The 11151-nt window shown below is 28.7% G+C and overlaps 1 protein-coding gene across 1 annotated transcript; it reads left to right on the forward strand.

Moving 5' to 3' along the window:
* Positions 1-885: 885 nt before the first annotated feature.
* On the forward strand, positions 886-2373 carry LOC107874765 (thymidine kinase a-like). Its single transcript, XM_016721509.2, has 2 exons — positions 886-1204; positions 1795-2373. The coding sequence occupies exons 1-2, from the start codon at positions 1077-1079 to the stop codon at positions 2021-2023; spliced, it is 357 nt and encodes a 118-aa protein (XP_016576995.1). The 5' UTR covers positions 886-1076; the 3' UTR covers positions 2024-2373.
* Positions 2374-11151: the final 8778 nt, after the last annotated feature.

Raw genomic sequence — 11151 nt, forward strand, 5'->3', positions numbered from 1 at the left:
TCTGAATATTCATTTCATTCATCATTACATCCAATTCAATTTTCTCATAACATCTACCAATTTCATACATTTTATCTCGATCTAATTTTTCTCTTTTCCACTCGAAATTTAATATATTCAATTATTTTATTTCATTCATGATACCTCGTCCATTTTCTGTCCAAATAAGCCTAAACTGAACAGAAATGTATGAGAATCACAATATAATAACTGAAATAGTGAGAGCGAAAAATATAAATTACATATATGTTGATGCACTAGTGTCGATACTAATTGCGAATGCAAAGCTTTTGAATAGTATGTGCGCCTTAAATGAAATTGTGCAAATAGGCTACCCTATGGTTAAGAAATTTCTTCTACTTCTTTTTAATAGAATGTATGAACAAGTTGAAATAGATTGAATTAATAAATCAGTGAATTATCGTTATTTTTATAAACTCGAATGATTGATGGGCCGGTCATATTATCATAGGTTAATTTTGTGGAAAAATAATTTAAAAGAACAACTTAAATATCTAAACTATTAAAAATTCCTCCACTTCTAAAATATTACATATATCTCAACATTTATTATTTTTACTAAAAGTTGAGATACATCTTTAAACCTTCTATTCATACGCCGTTACTTTACCAAAACTTACCTGATTTCTTCCTCACTTTACGCCTTAATTTGAGCAGCAGTTTCAATCCAATTTCTCCCTCTAATTCAAACCTTTGAATTACGGTAAAGTTTTTTCCTAAAATCATATTCAATTTCTTTTAATCCTATTTTACGTTTTTTTCTTTCAAAAAAAAAAAAATTGCCCCTGCGTTTACAAAGCAATTTTTTAGTATTTTTATTGAGCAAATTCTTTGAATATCATTTTTTTAGTCTACATTGTTTTGAATTAACATTATGAATAGAGATTCGGGACCATCTTTTAGTCTTTGATTCTTTCAATTAGAAAGTATCAAAGAATATGAAGAAGTTCTAAACTTCGTTCCTGATAGTTTTGACTACGAATCTGTTGGTTTTGATAAAAATAGATCCAAGCATGGAAACGATCCACATATTATGAAGAAATTGCGGGAAAAGCATGCCAAGAAGGATACGAAAAAAGAAATTTATGGTTCTAAGAAAAAAGGATCTAACACTTCTGGAAGTAAAGCTCTCGCTAAGAGAAGAAGAGTTATTGAAGTTACTTCTAGAGATGAGCTTCCAAAGGTATTTGCATGTTCAGATCTGTTCAATATTAGGTCGAGACACATATTTAGACATGCATGATACGTTTAAAATTTCTTGTTTATATGGTTCTTTGTTTATGATTTTATATGTATCTCGTGTTTTTTAAGTAGTTTTGAAATTAACATAACAAGAAATACATGTTTACAAGATTATAGATACATATTTTATCATCTTGTATCAGTTGTCTATTGTTAATGCGTTTATATGTATCTCGTGTTGTTTATTTTTTATTGAAATAAGCATTACAATAGATACATGTTGTTTCATCCAAGATACATATTGTACTATCTTGTATATATGGTTACCTGAGTATGCATTTAAATGTATCTAGTATTTTTTAAGTATTATTGAAATAAGCAATTAAAAGATACATGTTTTTAAGATTAAAGATACATATTGTATTATCTTGTATAAATTGTTATCTGTTTATGCATTTATATGTATTTTAACCAGATCGATTTCCTTCTTTGAAATTAAGTGTTCTGTTTCTGCTTCAATACTTCGATTTTCTGAATGTGAGTTTACTAGTGTAGTCATTCTGTATTTGATTCATATTTTGAGTTTTGCAGAAGAAGCTTTGGTTCAGTCCTTGACATAATATCGATTGTTGATTCTGTGATCAAGTTTACCGCCCGATGTGAATTTTGTAGTGAACGTGCTTCTTTCACATTGAGAAAGACAGAAGAGACGAGGATGGAGTTGACTGCAGAAGCAGAGGTATATATGCCCGTGTGCCGCAAGCACTATGTGAGTGAGCAAGTAGTCAAAGAGGTTGCTAAAAGTGCTCTAGAGTTTTAGAAGGTTGAATGCAACTCTATTTTGTAATATCTCAAGCGCCACTTGTCTTTGCAATATAATAGGGATATTGGTGTAACTTTTCCTGTATGAAGCTTTGCATTTCCAAGGCCATTTGCTTATAAATATTAAGCAGCTATTGTAGTTTCAAGTCTCTCATCTCTTTTGAAGTCTTTGAGGACAGAGTTGCTTGATGTATGTGTTGGTGGGAGGTTGTTAAGTATTTGGTGAAATATTTGAGGTGCGAGCAAGTTATCTCGTACACCATAGTTAAAAATATACTATTGTAATTTCAAGTCATATTTTGGGGAGTGTTCCCTCAAAGTAATGAAAGTGCTATCTTGATTATTGTATTTATAGCACTTTTAATTTTCTTTGTCTTCATGTTTTTAACTCCAAATGTGGTTGATACAAGTGCTTTACTATGTTTTGTTTAAAATTTTAAGTAATGAGTACACAATTTTGAATCACAAAGATTAAAATTCTTGTCCCAAACACATATCCCAAATGTAAAAAACATAAAAGATCTTAGGCTATTGGACAACACTGCAGATAAATAAATATTGTTGTGCTACACACAAAAATTCTTACAAAATGTTTCTACCAAAGTATCAGCTACACTGGTTTGCATCATCCTAAATTCACCCTTATGTTGCAAAGTACTAACAAAAGAGACAAATTACACAGAAGTAACATAAATAAAAAAAATACAGAAGCAAGATTGTCTTCCTCTACATTGTCTTGAATCTTGATTATATTCAAAACTCTCTGAAAAATTGAATTTAGATTTTTTATACTGATGATCACATGTTTTCAGGATTGTTGTTTACAAGAACCGAACTACATGCCATTAGAACTCTTGCTAAAGCTTGATGGCGCGCTTCTTTTCTATATTCCTGCAAAAAGAAAAAGAATCTTAAATCAACTTTTACAACCATGTTAATTTGTTATTAAAGTCGGACCCTTCTATAACAGACATCCTCTGTAGCAATCAAGTTTTGTACAACTGACGTTATGTAGACATTTAACTGTAGTGATAAAAAAGAGAAGATGCAACAACTTATCTTAGTGAATTTCAATGCTTTCTGAATCACATAATTGTCAAAATGATCTTTGGCAAGTTGAACTAGTGTTTTTGTATCAGATAGAAGAACATCAACTATTGAAATCATTTCGAATTTTTTTGACTCTATGCATCTCTCAACAACATGACTACCACCTTTTTTGAAGGCTAATGATAAGTACTGCTTCTCAAGTTGACTGAATATCTTACACAAAATCTCTTCGTTCCAGAGTTCAAGAACATGTTGCACAACATAGTTCCTGTTGTATAACAACAACATACACAAATCCTTAACATAATAAGAAACCAACCAATAATATTAAATCATGCTCTTGTCTTTAGCAAATCGTCTCATATTTGCTCTTAACTGTAAGGGAGGTAGTTTATTACGCGATTTTGATACTTGAAATCAACCTAGTCCATACTAGATCTCCGTTAAAGTGAAGGAAAAATACAAGACGCTTTGATTATGGTGAGTAGCAGATAAAGAAATCTGTATATTAGCACTTACTCTAACACTTTAAAGAGGTCAGTCCCCCGCCGACAAAATGCTTTTAAATATCCAAATATAATCCTCCAAATGACATCTTAGGACATAGCTGCAATCATGCAAACAAAAATTCAGAATATGTTACAAAAATAAGATGTTTCTTAACGTACTGAAAAATAAAATGATAAATACATAAACTGCACAATCGTGTACAATATGCATCTTTAACAATACTCATATGTATCTTTCGTATGTTTATATAGCTAACAACTAAAACATCACAAGATACATAATTATACTCAAAGAAGATATTACAAAAATAAGATGTTTCTTAACGTACTGAAAAACAAAATGATAGATACATAAACTGCACAATCTTGTACAATACGTTTCTTTAACAATACTCATATGTATCTTTGGTATGTTTATATAGCTAAAACTAAAACATCACAAAATGCATAATTATACTCAAATATAGCACCACAGGTACAAGAACATGAAAAATGTATTATGAACCCCCAAAAATATGTATCTCGGCCATATTAACATAACTAAAAAGAGTTATGTCAAAAATTTATCAATTTAAAGTTAGATACATAATTCATTAAACTAGAGACAATTAACAAAAACTAATATGTTAAACAAGATACATACATTTTCTTGTTCGATCTTTTCGCATAGAAGTTGAAGGAATGATTAATTGCATTACGAAATAACAACGGTGCCGCATTACCATCAACTATATAACGAGCCTTAATTTTTTTCCTGCTTTCGTCAATTTTTAGTTCTACAACAATTGTTGAAAGCAGTTTATCGTAACCTACATGTTCACTAACAACGATTCCATCGCTCTTATATCCCTCACACCTTACATCGTTAGTCCAAATGCTAAAATGACGTAATAACACTGAAATATTCATTGCAATTACCTCAAACAAAATTAAGAAAAAAAGGGACGTATGAACAATTTGAGATCTGAAAACTGATTATGGAAATGATTTTGTTTTAAAAAATGGAATAACAAACTAATTACCTTTTTTCGTGGGATATTATTTCTCCTTTACCATAATTAGTTAGGTTAATTGTTATATTAATACAAGTTTAGCCGTTACATTCTTTAAAACATGCTAATTAGTTTAATTATCATATGTATCTGTAAGATATATCTAACATAAGTTATATGTATCCTTAAATTCTAAAAGTTGAGATTTTCTGAAATTTTAAAAATAATTGAAATTTTTGATAAATACCAGTAAACATATCGTTATATATATATATATATGTATGTAACTTTTACTAATTTTGTCATTCTTAACTATAACTATGACATGATCCATAAATATAATCTTTTTTTAAAATGAAAAAAAAAATTGATTGACAGCTAATTCAAGCCGAAAGATGTTAAAAGAGTACATGTAACACTATCCCGCCGCCCACTATGATACGAAGAATAAAGGGCTAAGACGTTGCTGGTTGACTTAGACTATGAATTAGGTTAAGATAGCATATATCATATCATAAAAGTGACATAAAGATTAATGCTTTCTATAAAGAAAACAGAAACGTGTTCTAATTAAATTTGTGTTTTGGTGCATGCGGCCTGGCCTATCTGTGTTTCCAACTGTGTGTGTGGATTATGTGTTATGACTCCATGCATTTGACTATCATTTACTTTTTTTTAATGAGACGGCAGAACATATTTTAAGGCAACAGAACGCAGAATTTTTATTGTCGACAATTCAAAATATAAAAAAAAAATAAATATAAAAAAGAATTCAATGTATAGTATATATAATTTTATTTGGACGAAAAAGGATTGAAAATGATCCCTTAATTTAGGTCCTAATTATGGCTTGCTTTGCCTATATCTTCTTCTTACTATTTCGAGTCTCCTCCACAGTACAAGATAATTTACAAGAGGAAAAGGTAATTAAGTGGATGAGGACATATTATAGAATGATGAAAGGATGGAAACAATTCATGAATCTCGAATATTATTGAAACACGTAGAAAATGAAAAAAGAAATTTCCGAATGTGTGCGTAAAAGAGAGGTGATTATGTGTGAGATTCAATGAACCAACACCAACCAATTATATTAGTGGGCTATACTATTATATTGTCTTGTTGCGTGACTGGTCTTGGGAGGTCTTCGTCCATGGTTGGTTAATTTTGACTTTCTTCTCTTTTTTCTAGTTAAAAAGAATACAATTACTCCCATACCATCTTTACTTGTTCACATTTTATAAATAATATGATAATTTAGTATGTGTTTTCTAATATAATAAATTTAGTATTTTAAAAAAATACATTAAAAATTAATGATAATTAACAACAAGGATAAATTTAAAACTAATTAACAAGTTTTCTTTTAATTTTTTAAATTCGATAAATAAAAATAAATATTTATTCTTAGCATCCAGTAAGAATAAATAAAGTAATATGAATATCTTGATGATTTTCAAGGACATATGATAATTTAATCTAGCCATTATTTATCCCGATTCGTCCATCTTTACAAGTTCTTTTTCACTTGATAAATCCTTTTGAGAAACTATCAGTAAAAGAATTTCTTGACTTTTTAAAATTGAATAAATAAAGTTGGGTAACTATTTTTAATATATTAAATAAATAAAGATGAACAGAGAAAATAAAATTTCTCTTGATCTGTATTTTTGTAATATTAAAATTTGTTGATAAACCATGAATTATTCTTTTGGTAACCCTCCGGAAATTGACTTCAACTTCTGACGTAGAGACAATTTTAAGATAGGCGAATTTAGAATTAAATATGATTTCAACTTTTAAATTTTTAATTTTTTTTCTAAAATAAGACTAAAAGATAAGTAATGGCACAAAATGATAGTGGAAATTGGATCATCGTCATTGCTCCTGACTTCAGACTATGACGAATTACTACTCTACTTTCCAACTTCTTTACGTTCAACTTCAATTTTTTCCAGTTCACATTTGATAATTTAAATGACTACTTTATTACCCTCTACGATCATACATCATATAGTAATAATAATATTTTATTTCAGTTTGGTTTTTAATTCGATTTCAATGTCAACTCATAGCCAGTGTATATTGACTTTAACTCCTATTTTTGTTTAAAAAAAAAATCATTTGGGACAACCGAAAGTGGATTTCTGACAGATTTCTTCCTACGATTTAAGAAATCAATTGTTGAAGATTGAGTTTTCGATTCAACAAAATTTTCTTGTTGACTCTTGAAAGCTACGTTTTTTTTTTTTTTTTCCTATTTCCAAATCTGTTTCTTTCTTTATTCGTCTTCGTTAAACCTTATTCTTTGCGTTTTCCTAACAACTAAGAAAATGGGAAATTGGTTTGACATGAATCGGAATTTAACCGATCCCAATTTGAATACCAAACATCATAGAAGACACTAAAAATGATTGTGAATTGTGAAATGAACAAACATTTCGAGCTCTCTGTCTAGTTAATTAAGTGTACTGCACGCAAACTATTGTACTACTCCTTCCAATTCAATTTATTTATATTACTTTTCATTTTTGTTCATTTTAAAAAAAACATTTTTTACTAACTCTTTAGTTTTAACTTTGTATATGATATGTTTAAACCATAAGATTAATAAACATTTTGATATATTCAACATATCTTTAGTTTGATGTCACAAATATCAAAATTCAGAAGTCTATTTTTATTTTCTCAAATAATGCGGGTGTGTGGGTTGTAGCTTGCAATCTGGAGAGTCTTGTGTAGCCGGGTTAGTAAGCCTAGGTCCGTATTCATAGGGTCCTTGTTATGGAAGTGTAGGTTATTACTAGGTGAGTGCACTAGGTCTTATGTTTTAGTACCTATTTTCTTATTCCGTGTCGTCCTTATGTCCCGTATTTCATATTTCTCTGATGTCTATTTTATTATTTTTTATTCCTGATTTTCTATTATGTTTTCCATCCCTTTGTTTATTGTTCCCTACTTTGAGTCGGGGGTCTATCGGAAACAGCCTCTCTACTTCCTCGGAGGTAACATTATGGACTGCGTACATTTTACCCTCTCCAGACCCCCATTCTTGTGGGAATACACTGGGTATGTTGTTGTTGTAATGCATCAAGTCAAAATCAAACAAATAAATTGAAACGAATTTAAGTATTATTGTAGTGGTATATAGAAAAATAAGTAAATATTGTTCAGATAATCTACAACATAATAGTTACTACTACTTCCTCTATTCCTAAATAATTGTCATCGTTTTTGTTAGTGTTTCTTAAAAAAAAAAATTAACCACATGCTAAATTAACTAAGTTACCCTTATTTATTATTCTTTTCTACTTAATACTCTTTTTTTCGCACTATAATAATATTTTTTCATATTTATGACTAAGGGTGAAAGTGAAAAAAATAATAATTATGACTTGGTTTTATGAAATGACAAGTATTCCCTCTGTCTGAATTTACTATATTTTGACTTGGCACATCTATTAAGTAATTAGTACGAAGTAGTAATTATTAACATGAGCATTTCATCCTTATATCTTTTTTAATTGATATTTATTGTATTAGATCTTGAACTTAGTTTAGAGGATAAATAATTAATGCTAAGGGTAGAATAAAAAAAATATCATTTCTTAATATGTTAAGAACGACGAATAAAAATGACAATTCAAATAAGAAATAAACAATAAGTAAAAGTAAACGAAAAAATATTAAAAATATTATCTATTTTTAATAAAAACTACAACTAGTTGGTAACGAAGGAAGTACTAGATAAGGAATAGAGGAATTAACAAGGAATTGTTTTCTATGTTAGATCAACTACGAGAGTTTCTTTTTTGGCCAAAGGCATTGATAGACACTCAAACTTATTGCCAAAATTCACTTAAACCCCTAAACTATGGCCTGTTCCTATCAGGACTCTAAACCCCTCGAATTTTGTTCCAATTACGCCTTTTTTTGTCAATCAACAAAAGACTGAAATGTGTGTTGCACACACGCGATGACGTGAAAAAATTAACCAATTAAAAAAAACACGTGGCATAATAAAATTATACATGGAATTGCTGATATTTTCTATTTTTATTTAATTATTTATTTAATAATAATTTTTTAATTTTTTTTTTTTAAAAAAAGCACCTCCACTCTCGTCGTCGTCTTTTTCACCCCCCCTCCCCCCCGCGTCTTCAAGCATCCCCACCCACCCAATCATCTTCTTCTTCACCCCGCTCCCCGACGTCTTCACACACACACACACATAGTCGTCGTCATCACCCCATCCCCTTCATTGCAAACTTTCATTTTTTTGGACTGAATTTTTTTTTTTTTTTGTTATTTACATGAATTTACATACATTGCTATGAATAATATGTTGAAAATTCAACAATTCGAATATAGCAAATTTTTATTTTTTTCGGTACCCTAATGATGGAAAAGAATAAGAATAACAACAATTTTTTTTTTAAATCAAATTCAAATGAATGAAGAAAATTGGGAGAAGAAGAAGAATGAAGAAGAATTATTATGAAGAAGATGAAATGGGGAAGAAGAATGAAGAAGAAGAATGGTGAAGAAGAATGAAAATAATAAGAATAACAATAATTTTTTTTTTAAATCAAAGTCAAATGAATTAAGTTTAGGAAGAAAAAAAGGAATGAAGAATGATGAAGAAGCAGAAATGGGGAGAAAAAAAAAGAATGAAAAAAAAATAAAGAAGATTGGGAGGAAGATGAGGCCAGGGGTATCGGATGGTGGGGGAGGAGGGTTGTAGGGAGGTTTTTTTTTTTTAAAAATTATGTTTTATTAAAAGAAAAATTGAGGTCCTCTAGTGCTTTTTATTTTATTAAATTTTTTTTTGGGGCCTTTAGTGTTTTTTTTTTTTTTAAATTGTTATTAAAAAATTTTGGGGCCTTCAGTGCCACTTGACATCTTTTTATTCATGAATTAGTAAAACTGATACTCCTCACGCTCCTCCCACGATTACACTGTACGCGTAGTGCCACATAGGTAAAAAAGCCTAATTAAAACAAAATTCGGGGGATTTAGGGACCTGATAGGAACAAGTCATAATTTAAGAGTCTAAGTGAATTTTGACAATAAGTTTGAGTGTCTATCGATGCCTTTGACCTTCTTTTTTTATTTTACTGTATTAAGATTAATAAAAAATCACTCAATTTTGTTCCAGCACGGGGAAAAAGTTACTAAACTATTTGTTAAGAAAATATCATTCGATTTTGCCTAAACGTCATACAATTTTTTATTGACTAGAAAGTCATTCAGTTTTGCCAAAGTATCATATAAAATGTTTTATTGTTTTTTTCTAATGACTTTCGATGATACTTGGATAAAATAACATTAACTTTTGTAATATTTAAATGAAGAAAAGATAATTTTCTAAGATAATAATTACTATTATTTTCTTCTTTTCAATCTGTTTGATCTATTTTATTTTTAATCCATTTCAAAAATTATATGCATTTCTTTTTTAGCAATTAGAATTTTCAAGATCAAAAGATCAAAGAATATTTTAATATATTTAACATATTTTAAATATAAGATTATAAAATTCAATTATTTTATTTATTTTTTTAAACTTCATATTAAATTAAAATAGATCAAATAAATTGTGAGGATCGAAATATTGGGTAAGTGATCATTACAATTTACAAAATCAACTCAACTTATTGCTAGTTATGATTCTTTCTTGTCTATTTGTTTTTCATAAACAACTAAGGTGGGTGGCAGCCAACTTTGACACGTAAAATTAGATTTATTTTCATTTCTGTTTATTGTAGTGAGACCAAGTTTAATCTCCCATACTTTTCTTTTCGTTGAACCGTCCATACTTAGACTGGTTAATGAACCAAAACAAAAAATAAAATAAAAAAAGAAGACTTTTGTCGTGTGAAACACGTTGACAATTGTTAGAGTCATTTTATTAATGAATTGAATGTCAAACATTTTTGTTTTTGTCAACGCCATTATTTTTAATGCATTTTGAATTTTTCCTTTTCTAGAAAATGAAGTTATGAAAATTTCCAACATTTTTCTTTTCCAAATTTTCAACAAGTTATGACATGGCTTTTCTAATGACCTGGTTAGTGGTTACAAGATACTAATATTTTCTTGATTTGGCTATTTTTAATAGTTTTGGATATGAATAGTTTGAAATTGATGATTTCATTAATCAGAAAGAAATAGAACTACTTTGATCTTTGTTCAAAACTACGTTAAGAATTATTTACTCCATTTATTTCAGATTACTTGCTCACCAAATCTGAATTTACTTGCTTCAGTCATTAGCCATTATCAAACTAACACCGCTATATTGACTTGTCTTTCCCTTTACGAAAATTTTATTAGAGGTTTGTTTTACTAGATTAATTTTATTAATTATGATTTCAAATTTAAATTTAATTACTAACTATTACGTCATATAATTATTTAATATAATAAAAGTAATATTAAAAGAAAAATAATAAACTTCTCTGAATTTATTAAAATGAACAAATAAATTTTTCAAAAGAAAAATCTGTTTTTTCGATACAAAGGTAAACGGTGTGAGTATATTAAACATATCTATTTATTTTATTTATATACTA

The sequence above is a fragment of the Capsicum annuum genome, chromosome 6 (assembly GCF_002878395.1).
Source record: "Capsicum annuum cultivar UCD-10X-F1 chromosome 6, UCD10Xv1.1, whole genome shotgun sequence".
NCBI lineage: Eukaryota > Viridiplantae > Streptophyta > Magnoliopsida > Solanales > Solanaceae > Capsicum > Capsicum annuum.

What these genes read in the sequence shown, in the direction of transcription:
- LOC107874765 (XM_016721509.2), top strand. Translation starts at nt 1,077, where the DNA reads ATGCCAAGAAGGATACGAAAAAAGAAATTTATGGTTCTAAGAAAAAAG. An exon ending in CTAGAGATGAGCTTCCAAAG is followed by an intron (nt 1,205 to 1,794) that starts GTATTTGCATGT and finishes TGAGTTTTGCAG; the next exon opens with AAGAAGCTTTGGTTCAGTCC.